The 16,514-nt window shown below is 44.4% G+C and overlaps 1 protein-coding gene across 1 annotated transcript in view; it reads right to left on the bottom strand.

The window, feature by feature from the left end:
* VPS36 (vacuolar protein sorting 36 homolog) overlaps positions 1–16,464 on the bottom strand; it is an 81,191-nt gene extending 64,727 nt beyond the window's left edge. The window contains exons 1-2 of the mRNA XM_089680339.1: positions 16,256–16,464; positions 4,681–4,749 (exon numbers count right to left, since the gene is read on the bottom strand). Coding sequence (XP_089536465.1) covers positions 4,681–4,749; positions 16,256–16,351 — 165 coding nt within the window. The 5' untranslated portion in view covers positions 16,352–16,464. The remainder of the gene's footprint in view (positions 1–4,680; positions 4,750–16,255) is intronic.
* Positions 16,465–16,514: the final 50 nt, after the last annotated feature.

Here is a 16,514-nt window from a genome sequence, read left to right as displayed (position 1 = left end):
AAAAGCAAACCCCCCCGCCAAAAAAAAAGTCCTCTCTCTCACCCTCCCCCCCTCCACCTATCTCTTTCCAGGAACTCTTTGCCATTTCTCCTTGTCTAATCTATTATTCTGGTTCCCTCCTGCAGACCACCCATCAATTTCTAATGTCTGTAATTCAAATTTTTCACAAAAGTTATTTAAATATTCTGGGAATCTCAGTCTCGCCGATTTCCTGTCCTTCCACCCAATCAAACATGCTGGAAATCCCCAGTTATAACGAATATTTTTATTCTTCATCTGATCTAACAGTGGTTTCAGAGATCTTATTCTGGCAAGTGTCTCTTACGCTATGTCTGTGAAAATTTGCACTTTCACTTCTCCATGCTTAAAATCCGGCATCATGCATAGCTTTTTCCAAATGACTTCTCTATCTTCATAATGCTGGAACCTGACTATCACGTCCCTGGGAATATCTGATGTAATTCTTAGGTATCTTCTTATCCTGTGCACTCTTTTTTCAAATGCTCTGTTTTTCTCCTCCCCATTCTTGGCTTAAACAATCTTCTCATAGTATCCCTAAGATCTTCTCGAGACATTTCTGGTAAACCTCTAATGCTTAAGTTATTCCTTCTATCTCTGTTTCCCTGATCTTCTAATTTATAGGATATCAGTGTCTGTTCTCTTTTCATTTCCTCCATTTGCTCTTTTAATGTATTAATAACTTGTGCTTGCTTCTCCAGTCTCCCTTCCGTTTCCTCTACTCGTGATAGAACTTGTCCCATTTTGTGGCTTGTAACCGTCATTTCGCTTTTTATGAAATTTTCTAGCTTTACAAACATCTCTGCGATTTCTGCTTTTGTGGGCATTTGTAGCCTTGCATCACGCTCCTCTATACTTTTTTTTTCTCCCTTTCACTTTCATGTTTTGAGGTTTCTTTCAGCTGGTTTCTGTCCAATGCCTCCAAAGACAGTCTCCCTTGCCTGCCTCTCCGTGATTTTCTAGAGTTAGTTCCTCTGGGCTTTTCTCCTGTAAAGGCATGTACTTTACTATTGTGCTTGTATTTAGATTTGACTGAGGGGTTGTCGCTCCTCCCCCTTTCACAGATCTACTCTTCACTCTACTGTTTCTCAGGGTATATGGGGGGGGGGGGGGGTTTATAGTGCCAAATGCAGGTTTACTTTTCAAGTTAAGTCCTAAGTATACTGTTCCATCCACCTCTGGGGCCCCCAAGACACCAATATTGAATCATTGGTTCCCCCAAGTACTGCTACAACACACAGGTATACAGGTATTCGGACTTTGGGGTTTACCGCCCACCGCAGCCACTCAACCTTTCCTGTTTGTTGTTTACACTGGCTGGCCGTCCGTTGTTTGCTTCCTTCCTGGATCTCGCTGGATCAGCCTTTGTATGTGGGGCTCCTCCTCGGATCTCCACCTTGCGTCTTGTGACTGGCACTGCAGCACACTCCCCCCGTACCACTTACTGCCGCCGTCGGCACTCCACACTCTGCCTTCCCAGCGGGGGCTCTGCCACACTGTTCAGGTGGTCAAACCAGCAATCCGTTAGGGATGGGGCCGAGAAACTCCGTGCTTCTCTCCCCGGCATTCAGCTCTCAGCATCCCAGGTTCCCCACCCGGTCACCTGACTAGTCACATGACACCTCTCAATCCTCTGCTTCTCCGCCGGGTCCTTCTTCTGATGACAGGCGGTTGCCTCCCTTTTCACAGACGCTGCACCTCTCTCCGCTCTGCTCCCCAATCCGCTGGCCGCACAGTACTCCCCTGCACCGGAGCTTCACAGCAGCAACACAGGCAAGCGGGGGGAATAAGATGTGGGCCATTTACTCAGAGGGCAAGGGGAGCTTCTAGCACACACTGCCATTTTCACGCCCTTCCTCTCCAGCTCCCTGTAGTTCTACAGTAACTGCACTTGCAGTGCACAGACTATACGCTTTTAGTAAATCAACCCCACTGTGTACAAGCAGTCTAGAGGAGCCTCTCTATATGGATTTATTCCACATTCAAAGGTTTGCACTCAGCAGTCATCTAAACTACTAGGTGCAAACTTCTGGTGCAGTTGCATTTATATTGAAGCTTCCGATACCCTCTATTTAGTACGATCATTCAATAAGAATGAATGTGCACAGAATGCATGTGCATGCCTGGTTCAAAAGATTTTGACAGGCTATTCTGTGGCGTCAATGGCATTATCTTGCTGGATCAGAAACAAGAAGTAGAAGACTGGCAGGGCAAGCTTCAGAATAAGTCAATACAAAAATATACATGCAGTGATACCATCATATAGTAATGTTACTTCCAGGCACAGAAAATATGCCTGCTCACTGTGTCCACTGATTTAAACACCTGATAGAAAAACAGGGATTTAAAAAATTATTCATCTTATGGAAAACGAAGGAAAAAAATCCAGTTGCTCAGACCGTTTTTTTTTCTGTTCATAATATTACGATCACTCAGCTAGCAATTATTTAGACTGTTATTTTATCACAATGGGTAGCCTTGTTTTCAAGAAAGGGTCAGTTACTTTCCAACGAGGTCTGAAAATTACAGTCACGTGGCTACAAAAACAGATCCTTTAAAGCCTAAATTGAGCTTAATGTATTGAGTATTTGTTCTGGATACTGTTTTGATTAAACAAAATATAAGACAAAAAAGAAAAATTGTCTTGAATTGGCCATCCTGACTCTATAGGCATAAAGTCATAAAGCTGACACACCAGGATAAGTATTTTTTAAAAAGCGACAGTTGTTTTCAGTTGAGTGCGATGCAATTTTAAAATGTAATCACATGGCTTACAGTAGTGTGTCTTAAGCTGTTGTAAGGGGCATTTCACACTGACTTGCGCTAAAATGTATAGAAATTGGATGTCAATTTCCATCCATTTTAATCGCACAGTGACATCTGTTGACATACATTTTGACGTCCGTTGACATGCATTTTTGACATCCGTTGACATACATTTTAGCATGCGTTAAAGCGAACTGCATTTCCACAGGATATCCTGTTTATTGTATTGACATCCACTTACATCCATTGCGTTAAAATGCATACATGTTGCATTTTAGCGCAATGCAGGTCAACGCAGCATTATGGTGTGAATGGAACACATTGGAAATTGTTTTTCAGATGTCCTTCTGTTGATCTGTGGTATACAGCTGCACTAAAACGAATATCAACACACTGGTGTGAACTGACTCATAATGTTTTGGGAATGGAATATTGTGTGAGGAAGGCTTTAAGTAGAACTGAAGGTGTTTTTAAAAAGTTTTGGTTCGAGTAAGGGAGGTCATAGTTAGTCTGGCTGAAAAAAAAAGACAAAAGTCCATCCAGTTCAACCACTAAAAAAAAATAAACCTATAATCCTATATCCACAGTTGATCCATAGGAAGGCAAAAAAACCCAGCAAAACATGATCCAATTTGCTCCTGCAGGGAAAAAAAGTATTTCCTGAGCCCCCGAGAGGCCATTGGATATTCCCTCGATCAAGTCTACCTATAAATGTTAGTATCCAATTATATTCTGTGTATCTAAGAAAGAATCCAGGCCTTTTTTAAAGCAATCCACTGAGCTGGCCAGAACCAACTCTTGAGGGAGTCTATTCCACATTTTCACAGCTCTCACTGTGAAGAAACCTTTCAGTGTTTGGAGATTACATTTCTTTTCCTCCAGATGTAAAGAGTGCCCCCTTGTCCTCTGTGATGACCTCAGGGTGAATAGCTCTACACCGAGTTCACTATATGAACCACTGATGTATTTATACATGTTGATCATATCCCCCCTTAATCTCCTCTTCTCAAGAGAGAATAAATTCAGTTCCTCTAATCTTTCCTCATAGCTGAGCTCCTCCATGCCTCTTATCAGTTTGGTTGCCCTTCTCTATACTTTCTCCAGTTCCCCAATGTTCTTTTTGTGAATTGGTGCCCAAAACTGAACTGCATATTCCAGATGAGGTCTTACTAATGATTTGTACCGGGGTGATATGATATCTCTCTCTCTGGAGTCTATACCTCTTAATACAAGAGAGGATTTTGATCGCTTTAGAAACCGCAGCTTGGCATTGCATGCCATTATTAAGCTTGTGATCTACCAGAACTCCCAGATTCTTCTCCACCATTGAATTCTCCAGTTGTACCCCCCCAGTATGTATGATGCATGCATATTCTTAGCCCCCAAGTACATAACCTTACATTTATCAACATTAAACCTCATTTGCCACATAGTTCCCAATTAAACAGAGTATTGACGTCGGCTTGTAAATTGGAGACATCCTGTAAGGACATTATTCCACTGCACAGCTTGGTGTCACCTGCAAAGACTGAAATTAGATTTTTAATTCCAGACCCTATATTGTTTATAAATATATTAAAAAGGTCTATAACCTCTATTAGCTTTTTTTGCCATCTGTACTCCATTGAGGATATTTCCCTTCATTTCACAGTAAATCACTCTGTTTTGATATTATGATGTGGTTGAGATTCAGTGTTCTAATCGACATCTATTCTTTTTTCTGGTGCAGGGATAAACCAAATTCACCAGTGTGTCAATACACAAGCCATGTATGGCTACGTGATAATCAGATGGAAATTTTGTATTGCTTATTATAAGCATTGATCAAGCTTTGGTTACAAATACATATAGCATTGCGTCAATGATTTAAAATCAATCCTTCCTTAAACTACTTACATGATTCTTCTGGTCCCTCCATAGAAGTCTATGTGTTGTCAGAAGTAGGGTACCTGTGTCAAACTTGCACTGGTGGAAAAAGAAAAATAGGTGCTGTGATAATGGAATTCATGAAGAAAACATACACAGAGTTTAAAGTAAACCAGAGAATAAACCAAAAGCTCATAGCAGCAGTATAAGGTGCCAGCTCACATCAGTTGCTGCACAGATCTCTGCTCAGAGATGATTAGAGTCTACAAGCAGTGAGGTGCAAATAGCAACTTCCTCATAATTTCTATTTGCATATACACAGACCTACCTCTCCCCATCCTTGTGACAATCCCTGGGGCTGCACTATATAGGTTATTTTTATGTAAAAGGTTTTGGGTATGCCTAAGCATATGCAAACATTGACTTTCAGAGGCCATTATAAGCATATTGTTAGCTGCACCCACTTTTATTGACAGGTAGATAGACTTTTGGGTTGAATTTCACGCTGGCTTCTCATATTTTTAATGGACATCAGAGAATAAATCTCCCTGCTGAAGAATGGGTTTGAACAGCTATGCTCCTCCTCCCTTGCTGCTATTTTCAGGACCACATGAGGTTTCAATTACAGAGACAGTCTGAAAGCAAACAGTGTCTGCTGGGCACTCCCTTTAGAAAACATATAGGGTGTTATTTACTAAAACTGCATGGTGTAAAATCTGGTGCATCTCTGCATAGAAACCAATCAGCTTCCAGGTTTTATTGTCAAAGCTTAATTGAACAAGCTAAAGTTAGAAGTTGATTGGCTACCATGAACAGCTGCACCTGTTTTAGTAACCCCCCACCGAATAGTGATCTTTAACATCTGGGTCATAGGTGCACCCTCCTCTGTCCCAGCCCCCCATCCCACCATAAAGGCTATATTTCTTGGTGCCACAATAGATATTCACCCTCTTAATACTATCACTTTTTTGTAGCAGTCATGACAAATGCAAAAGGCAAGTGATATATTTTTAATATGACCCCACAGGAGGGTGGAGGTGGGAATGGTGGTACACAGACCACGCCTGAGTTTCTGAGAGATATAAGGCTAGGTTCACATCTGTGTGGGTGGTTCCCGCTGCGAATCCACACCTGTTCCTGCAGCCGCAACCACCCACACAGAAAAATACGCTGGAGGCATGCGGGAGCCATTAATCTTAATGACACGCCGCACGCACTGGAAATCACTCCCACACTGGGAACTGCACTGCACTTGCGGTTTCCGTACAGGCTGTGATTTCTAAAATGCTGCAGGGATTTCTTCCCTGCGTTTCAGGAGGCATAGCAGCTCATTCAAATGAATGAGCTATTTTTCCATGCAAAACATGGCTCACAGAGCCAGGTATGTGTGAACTTAGCCTAAGGCAGTTCTAGGAGGACTCGCCTGTTAACCCCTTGAAGCTGACCACATGCAAATTAGTGGCCTCACAGAACTGGGCATTTTTCCACGTGGCCGCTAATTTGCATACCTATCTCTCAGCTGGGAGCGTGCCGCATGGCGCTTTCCCAGCACAAAAACCGGGGTGTCATTGAGATTGCGGGTCACCCGATTGGCTATCACAGTGATCAGTCACTGTGAAGCCCACCCCCCTTGTTTTCTCTCTTTGAATGGAGGAGATACATTGTAAAAAAATAAGAAAGTGAGAAAAAATAAATAAATAAATGAATACATAGAAATAATAATAAAAATAAACAAAATACCTATGTTTGATATAGAACTGTGCCAGTGTTAGTGTTTTGGTCAAGGTGGGGGTCAAGGTTTTTTTTTGGGCGGTTTTCAGTTTTTTGTTTTTTTTTAAATTAGTATCAGTGTCAGTGAGTGGCAGAATAAAAAAAATAAATAAATAAAATTGCGCACTATGGTTTCTGGGATGTACTATGGGTACAAACAACAAAGATTGTCAGGAGCAGGAGGAATTATTTTGGGTTTTTCTTTGGTGGTAGGTTATGGTGGTACCAAGAACTAAACAGCTAAATTTAAAAAAAGTTATTTTTTTACTTTTTTGGTCCAGTTTTCCTTTGGTAATAAAAGAAAAAAAAATCAGGAGATGTCCATTACCATTTACCACCAAATGAAAGCCCAATTTGTCCTGAAAAAAAACAAGGTAAAATCCACCTGGATGCACAAAGTAGTTGTGATATGTACCATTTTGCTAACACATGTCAAAGTTGCAAAATTGTGCTTAGGCGTTAAGATTTGTTTTACCCTTAGGCACAAAGGGGTTAATATTATTTTGTCTTTAATAACCCTGCTTCCAGTTCTGGTTTACCTCTTATGATAAATCCGAAAGGAATAATAGACTGTTAATTAGCAAACTTCACTGAATTCTATCCGCATCCAGTACTGAATAGAGTAGGGAAAGATTTGAACCCGTCAAGCTCTTATTGCTGTCTGCGTACCCATTAGGCAGCTTTACCCCAATTGTCCTGTTGATCACTGTCACCAGTATGGAAAGTGATGGGAAATCAAAAATTCTACAGATATCACCAGAACAAAAGTTCTGGGAAAATATTCCAATGAGGTCGCCTGTTCCAATGACTAAGAGATGAATTCCCCTTATTTTCTTAAGATTTCCTCCCACTTCCTATTACATCTGAGACACAGCACAGCCATACAAAGCAGTGTGCTTACAGTGAAGCACAAACACACCGCCCCCTAGTAAAACACACCCAGCACACAGTTAACCCTTTGATCACCCTTCATGTTAACCCCTGCCTGCCCAGTGCCATTAGTACAGTGTTAGAGGGTTTTTTTTAGTATTGTTGTCACTGTGACACCAAGTCAGTTCCCCCCAGTGTCAGAATGCCCGCCAAAGTCCCGCTACGAGTCGCTGATCACCGCCATTACTAGTAAAAATAAAAATTCCAGTATATATACCACCATTTGTAAACGCTAGAACTTTCACGTGAACCAATAATTTACAGGTATTGGGATTTTTTTTAAGCAAAGACATGTAGCAGAATAGATTTTGGCCTAACTTTATGATGAAATTTGATTTTTTTACTGGACACGTTTAATAGTAAAAAGTCCAAAATACTGTTTTTTTTTCTCAAAATTGTTGGTCTTTTTTTTTTTAATAGCACAAAAAATAAAAAATACACAGGCAATCAAATATCACCGAAAGAAAGCTTAATTCGTGGGGAAAAAAAGGACATAAATTTAATTTGTGTGCAGCATTACATGACCGCACAATTGTCAGTTAAAGTAACGCAAAGCCGCAACGCAAAAAATGGCCTGGACAGGAAGGGGGGTAAATCGTCTGGAGGGCAAGTTAAGAACCCAGATAGCCTTAGCTTTTGGTGACAAAAAAATGTAGGAGACAGCTGTACTTTAAGGGCCCATTCATACTAGAAACTACACATCTACTGCGCATTTGTTTTCCTTGCACATATGCATGCATTTTATGTGCGTTTTTATACACAATTACATGCCGTTTATATGCAACTGATGCACTTTTTCTTTTCTTCAGCTGTATATGTCCTTTGAGGTCATTTCCTTTTTCTTTGTTTCCCTGACCATGCATGCATTTTTGCGTGTTTTGAGGTGCGGAAAAATGCAGCATTCTGTACTTTTTTTCACTGCACTGCAATGGTGTGAACTATGCCTATAGGATAGCCTTGATGTTGCACTGTCTATGTAGTTGTTGTCAAAAGTGCATCCAACTGCGCCTGGTGTGAATGGGCCCTAATAAGTACATTGTCGGATCTGTAATCAGGTTGCTCCTAATCAGGAAGCACACTCTTAGAAAACAATAGTTGGCAAGATATGCCATCTTTGCTTGAATGACATGCTACGGGGAGTTGCCAAAGTCTAAAATGTTTCATAAAGGAAAAAGAAATGACTGACCAGCAGGGGCGGTCTGACCATTTGGAAACTCGGGCACTGCCTGAGGGCCCGGGGTCAGTAGGGGGCCCCATGAGATGCCCCTGGTACCTTTTTCATAGGCTTTTTTGAGTTTGGGCAAGGACACAGGGGCCCCATGATCCCCTATTGCCCGGGGGCCCCATGAGTTATCAGTCCACCCCTGCTGACCAGGTACAGATATCCCCAAATACCTCCTTCTTAGCCAGTTATTATAAAGAATCCTCACCTGAGCCCAATCCCTATCCAGCGATGTGCATGAGAGCAGCAGCTCTCATAGCTCCTGCTGCTGTCAATTATAGCCAGTGAGGAGGCAGTGGGAGGCAGTGTCGAGTTGTGCTCTGTTTGTCCTATAACACACAATGTGGGGCTCGGGAGCGAGCACGCATGAGTGCCCCCCTAGCAATTTTGCTATGGAGGCCCTCAGAAGGGGAGGGCCATTACACAGAGCATGTATGTCATTTCAAAGGTATTTTAAAAATGTTAAAACTTCAGATTGTATTAAAATAATACTTGAGCATCCTGCCAAGAAGGTATTAGTTTAAGCACTTCCTGTTTTAGGGCAATAATGTTGCATGTTGTCCTCCAATTCTTCTGCTAGGTTGTCACCCTGTCACAAAAGCTTCTTCTGACAAAGGGGCAATTTAAAGGAGAAGTTGGGTCAAAATCTCTTTTGGCCCTACTTCTCTGGGGGATTACAAGAATGCACTTTATTCTGCACTCCTGTGACTTGGTTTCAGCCAACAGCGGGCTTAAGTTGATATCAGAGTAGGTTCAGACTCTGGAAAGATCCCAACTTTAATGTGAGGATCCACCCAGATACCTTGACTGGCAGCTGGCTCAGCCTCTCAACAAGCCACTGACAGCATGAGACAGCCGCTCCACAGTCCGGTGCTCCAGTGAGCACTGGAGGAGCAGAGCATAGGGCCGATGACTAACAGTCACTAGAGACTGAGAACTGAGCGATCAGCAGTGTTTGAATGCTCTCGGTTTCAGAAGCAGTAGGAGACAGATGCTGCATCCACCTAGCGAGTATAGACATTTTTTTTTAATCCAAAACCTCTCTTTTAAAACCCCATGGACATGGTCCATTGTTGTCACCAACCCATCCTGAGACATGCCATACAGCCATCTCTGGAGTATGCACGTAGACAAAAAAGTGTCTGCTAAAAGTCTGCAGAAGATCAGTTGCACTGTAATGCAAAAAGAATGGAAAACGCATTAAAAACAAGTATTCTAAAAATGTCACTTGTTTATCATGCACAGGATACTAATTAATTAGGGAATGCATCTACCTTACAGCAGCCACCCATCATTGCTTAAAAAAAAAAAAATATGATTTGACTTCCACCTATTGGCCCTGCAGATGAACTGTCACAACTCCACCAAAAACTATTCAAGTGCATACTGACACCTAGTGGCTATGAAACAAAAATGTCAGAAGTAATGCCTTCGACTTAGTTATGCTTGCTGCATTGTTAGGACTATGGACAGTCTTAAATGTATAATCTCATTGTAAATTTTAATTTTTATTAATAAAGAGCAAAATATTAAACTATATTAAATCATCAGATCAAACTTGTATATTTACAAAAGCTCATCTAGCTATTTAGCACAGTATGAGTGTTTTCTCATGAGAATCGGGACCCTCAGCTTTCCCAGGATCTAATCAGAAGGCTACTAATCCACCATGTAATGGAGATGATCACAGGCAGACATGTTTGAAGGCCAGCCTCTATGACAACCATGACTCCCTCCATAGATACAATGGAGAAAGTAGTGTAGACACGAAAGGATGGGAAGTGTGTTACTAGCAAATTACAAGGTGGAAAAAAAACAACCAAAGCAGCCATCACATCTCAAGACTGGTAAGCTGCAATACACTACACTTTTGTTTTTGGGTTTGGATACACAGAGCAAATAGGAGGCTTTTATTAAGTTTAATATTAACAAACACTTTAATTGCTACCCAACTGCACATATTCTCCTTCCTTTGTTTCCCCACTGCTCTTGGACAGTCATGACCTACAGCTTACAAAGAACTGAAGCCTCTGTCCCACAAATGAAAGCACTGAAGAGCATTGAAGCTTCCCACCCACATGTGACATCGCTGAGGAGCATTGAAGCTTCCCACCCACATGTGACAGCGCTGAGGAGCATTGAAGCTTCCCACCCACATGTGACAGCGCTGAGGAGCATTCAAGCTTCCCACCCCCATGTGACAGCGCTGAGGAGCATTCAAGCTTCCCACCCCCATGTGACAGCGCTGAGGAGCATTCAAGCTTCCCACCCACATGTGACAGCGCTGAGGAGCAGTCAAGCTTCCCACCCACATGTGACAGCGCTGAGGAGCATTCAAGCTTCCCACCCACATGTGACAGCGCTGAGGAGCAGTCAAGCTTCCCACCCACATGTGACAGCGCTGAGGAGCATTCAAGCTTCCCACCCACATGTGACAGCGCTGAGGAGCATTCCGGCTTCCCACCCACATGTGACAGCGCTGAGAAACATTCAAGCTTCCCACCCACATGTGACATCACTGAGGAACATTCAAGCTTCCCACCCACATGTGACATCACTGAGGAACATTCAAGCTTCCCACCCACATGTGACATCACTGAGGAACATTCAAGCTTCCCACCCACATGTGACAGCGCTGAGGAGCATTCCGACTTCCCACCCACATGTGACAGCACTGAGGAGCATTCCGGCTTCCCACCCCCCATGTGACATCACTGAGGAGCATTCAGGCTTCCCACCCCCCATGTGACATCACTGAGGAGCATTCAGGCTTCCCACCCACATGTGACAGTGCAGAAGAGCATTCAGCCTTCCCACCCACATGTGACAGCACTGAGGAGCATTCAAGCTTTCACCCACATGTGACAGTGCAGAAGAGCATGCAAGGTTCCCACCCACAAGTGATAGCGTTGAGGAGCATTCAAACTTCCCACCCACAAGTGACAGTGCTGAGGAGCATTCAAGCTTCCCACTCACATGTGACAGCGCTGAGGAGCATTCAAACTTCCCACCCACATGTGACAGCGCAGAAGAGCATGCAAGCTTCCCACCCACATGTGACAGCGCTAAGCAGCATGCAAGCTTCCCACCCACAGGTGACAGCACTGATGAGCATGCAAGCTTCCCACCCACAGGTGAGAGCAGTGAGGAACATTCAAGCGTTCCATCCAAAAATGATGCCACTGAGGAGGATCCAAGTGTTCTGCCTACAAGTGACAGCACTGAAGAGCATTTAAGCATCCTGCCCACATGTGACAGCACCAAGGAGCAGTCTAGTGGCTTGCCCACATGTGACAGTGGTAAGGAGCATTGAAGCGTCCTGCCAACATGTAACAGCAGTGGGGGGCATTTAAGCATCCCACCCACATGGGACATTTGACACCTCTGAGAACTATTCAAGCTTTCCACCCACATGTGACAGTGCTGAGGAGCATCCAAGCGACAGCGCCGAGGAGCATTCTACTGTCCTGCTCACACATGAAAGAGAACCTATCACCAAAAAGATTAAAAGTTTATTTAAAATAAAAAAAAAAAGTTACACATAAGCACTTAAAATCCCTCCCCAAAAATGTTTTGAGTCCCCCCCCTCCAACCACATAAACACGAATATAATTGCATTCATTGGGGGAACCTTTGCAAGAAAATGTCTCTTCTTACATAGTGTCATGCACACCAGAGTGATCAATAATTCTAGAGCCATTATTCATGGTTACAAGAGAAGTTCAGGATTTAAAAAACAAAAAAACAAAAACAAACCCATAAACTCACCTACATGGATGCAGCATTGGTCTAATGCTGCAGCTGTCCCCCTCTACCTCTACACTGAGAACTGCAGGATCAAAAACCGCTGATCACTCAGTTCTCGATCTTCAATGAGGACAGAGTCTGTAACCGTCAGTCGCCACTCTCTGCTCTTCCCCCCCAACACTCACTGGAGCTCAGGGCTTTGGAGGGGGTAGGAGCGGCTGGTTTAGGGTCTCACCCGGACCGCTTTGGGTTCCTGGCACCGGCATGTTTACTGTGCAGAAACAGCTGTGATTCCTTGCGGCTTCACAGCTGGCTGCCCACTGTGCATTCACGAGCCGCCCCCGCTGCAATCTTCTGGGACCTAAGAAGTGTCTCAGAAGGTTGCAGGCGGGGAGGAGAGTAGGGCAGAGAACTCTCGGTGGATCGCTGCGGTGATCCTCCCAGAAGTGAGAGCAGGCACCTGTCAAAATCAGGTCTCTAATTCCCCCCCAAAACGTGCAAAAACAGAAGAGGAGGGGAGAGGAAGGCATAAAGCAGAACTACCCCTTTATGTTAAAGTTCCACTATAAAGTGGTTGTAAAGGCTTAAGTTATTTTTTACCTTCGAACATTCTATGTATGAGGTAAAAACCCTTCTGTGTGCAGCAGCCCCCCCAGCCATCCCAAGTGCTTACCTGAGCCCCATCGCGATCCGGCAAAGTGCACGAGAGTCTCAGCTATTCGAGGACTCTCCCTTCTCATTGGTAATCACAGCCAGTGATCCGATGAAGGGGGGCGTGCCGCAGCTCTGCATGTGAACAGACGTACAGGGCAGCAGCTCGGGAGCGAGCCTGCTCAGGTGCCCCAATAGCAACCTGCTTTCTCTGGGAGCACTTGGCAGGAGGGAGGGGCCAGGAGCGCCAATCGGGGACCCAAGCAGAGGAGGATCGGGGCTGCTATGTGCAAAACCTTTATACAGAGCAGGAATGTATGACATGGTTATTACATTTTTTAAATTGCCTTTAATATCACTTTAAGCATCGCTTATGGAAAATATAGTGTACAGAAGTTTGTTGATATTTTGAGGCCGCACGCAATTTTAGGCCCCACTCATACTAGGGCTTTTTGAATTTCAAAACAATTTGCTAAAATGACAAATCACAGAACCACGTATTCAGGTGCCATTCATTTTAATGGCACCTGAAAACGTGGTGCCATTCTGCCGCAACTGCCCTGAAGTTTTTTTGGGTGTCGCGCATTGCCGTTTGCAGTGATTGCAGCACAATTTATCCTGCGATAATCGTGACAGAACCGCACTGCATTTTCACATGCCACTAAAATGAATGGCACCTGAACATGCGGTTCTGTGATTTGTCATTTTAGCAGAGAATTTTGAAATAGCAGGCAGAATTGTGGCGATTCTGCCCACAATTCAAAATGCCCTAGTGTGAATGTGGCCTTAAGGTTTAACATGCAGGGGTACCTATTTACTCAGCACAACCTCATCTTTTACATTTTACCCAAAAATTGGATAATATATCTATAGATCTGTAGCTTTACTGCTACAATGCGGTTCAGCTATGCAAATCCAAGTTTATATATATATATATATATATATATATATATATATATATATGTGTGTGTCATTTTGTTTTTCCGGGTAGGGGTGAGCACGCCTGCCTACCCGTGCTGTCATTGGCTCTTTGACATGCCAATCAGTGGGTCCCGGCCAGTGATTCACGGCTGAAACCTGCCGATCATCAAAGTTAGTGACAGGAGAGACATCTGTGTGGGTAAACAACACAGATCTCTGCTGACAGTGGGGATGTGACAGTTTTTGTCTCCCTTTGCAGGGAGACAAAAACTGTCACATTCCCTAGTAAAACAGCACACAGTCAACACAACACATAATTAGGTACACAGTTAACCCTTAGATTGCCCCATATGTTAACCCCTTCCTGCCCAGTGTAATTTGTACAGTGGTAGTGCATTTTATTAGCACTGATTACTGTATTAGTGTCAGTGGTGATGTCTGGGTCAGTTAGCCAGTGTCAGAATGCCCGCTGTACTATCACAGTTGATTGACACCATTACTAGTATCACAAAAAAATTTCACAAGTGACATCCTTGCTTACTACTTTGCATGTGATCACTGATTGGCCAATCAGTGATCACATGATCGGGACCTCGTACAGAGGTCCCGTCCGACGATCGGTGTTTCACTGTGTCCGGAGGACACAGCGGACACCGGATCGCGGTGCTGCGCGCTCCCAGGGAGCGCGCACAGCTAGAAAAGGCGGGTGCCGTTTATGAACGGCAACCCGCCCCTGGAGTGCCACCGCCCTGCCGTTTATAAACAGCAGGTGGACGGCAAGTGGTTAACCAAACTGTCAAACCATCAAATGTCTGTTGTCATAACTGATCATATGAGCAGCACCATGCCAGTTGCAGATCAAACAGAAGCAGCTTTCTTGTCTGTTAAAGCTCGTTCCCACCATGGTGCAGAGATGTCAGTTTTTCTGCATGCGTTCTGCAAGGGCACAGAGAAAACAATTGTTCTCTATGTGCCCTGTTCACACCACAACACTGGTATCACATGCAGATTTTTTCTGTGCTGGAATCTGCAACGTGTACAAAACTCATTGAAGTGCGCATGAAAACTGATTTCTCTGCAAGTGAAATCTGTGTGTCAGTTTTTTGCACGTATAGTGTGAACACGGCCTAAAGGATAGGAGGTTTCAATTTCGCTTTACAGCGGAGTTAAACCTGAAAAAAAAAAAATAAACTGTAGCTGCTGACTTTTAAAATACAGCTACTTACCTGTCCCTCGGTCCAGCGGTGTCCTCACCATGGCTGGTTTCACCGTCCGTCTTCTCTCCCTGGTGCCGGCATCTTCAGTGTGGTCATCTGACGGTGACAGCTTGCGGCTTCACAGCCGGGTGCCCGCTGCACTTTGTGAATGGCTCCATAGTCTTCTGGGACCTGTCACGTGTCCCAGAAGACTACGGAGAGGAAGGGTAGGAGGACAACTTCCACTTTCGATTGCCTAGGCGATCACAGCAGAAGTGGGAGCAGGTACCTGTCAAATTCGGGTACCCCCTGCTCCCCAAAGGTGCCAATCCTTAATGGGGAGCGGGGGACAAAGCATTAAAATGGAACTTCCCCTTTTGGGTGGAGCTCTGCTTTAAAGTGGAGCGCCACCCAAAAGGGGAAGTTCCGCTTTAAGGACTATTCCCCATTAAGGATTGGCACCTGTGGGGGGCGGGGGGGGAGTGATTACCCGAATTTGACAAGTACTCGCTCCCACTTCCAGTCCGATCGCCAGGTGTCCTCCCTCCCCCCCTGTAGTCTTTTGGGACATGTGACAGGCCCCAGAAGACTACAGGACCATTCATGAAGCGCAGCTCTACTCACGCATGCGCAGTGGGCACCCGGCTGTGAAGCCGCAAGCTGTCACAGCCAGGTGTCCACACTAAAGATGCCGGCGCCTGGAATCCAGGACGGCCGGTGAAACGGGCTGCGGGGGACACACCATGGGACCGAGGGACAGGTAAGTGGCTATTTTTTTTAAGTCAGCAACTACAGTTTTTGTAGCTGCTGACTTTTATTTTTTGACAGCGTGAGTGGAACTCCACTTTAAGGATGTCAGCAGATCGGCCTCTACAGATTCAGCAGTGCCTTCAAATAGAGAACAACTGAGCATGTGCAGAGCAGGGTGAGACAGGGTATTTCTGGATTTTAAACAGTATAGATACTTCTCTTTAATGTTTGACATAGCTATGCCTGCAGAAGGGGCCATCCTGACGTCATCTAGCAAGACTTCATTTTCTGATGAAAGTTCCACTTTAAGGTCCATTTAAAACTCCCCCCTTCCTTCCAATGGCCCTAATGCCAAGTCAGTCACCCTCTAGCCCCTGACACGGTCTGTGTAAATAAAGCTCTGACAGCCAGCACTGACCTTTTCCTCCCCATCTGACAGGCGCACCCCTCTCTGCTGGATCACCAGTGTCTCCTCTATCTCCAGCAGCCCAGTGCACCACGAAAAGCGATCCATACCCACAGATAATACCGGACCACTAAGAAGGAAACTAAAGCCAGGTTCTGACTTCAGCAGGAAGTCAATACACCCCGGTGAAAGCAAACCCCTTCCTAAAAATCAAGACACAAACGCAGACGTCGGCCATTGTTTTGAAGCTCAAAAGCCTATGAAAGCTAAG

The sequence above is a fragment of the Staurois parvus genome, unplaced genomic scaffold (genome assembly GCF_062004578.1).
Source record: "Staurois parvus isolate SC_StPar_1 unplaced genomic scaffold, SC_StPar_1.0 ptg000242l, whole genome shotgun sequence".
NCBI lineage: Eukaryota > Metazoa > Chordata > Amphibia > Anura > Ranidae > Staurois > Staurois parvus.
This window is presented reverse-complemented; position numbering and strand designations above follow the sequence as displayed.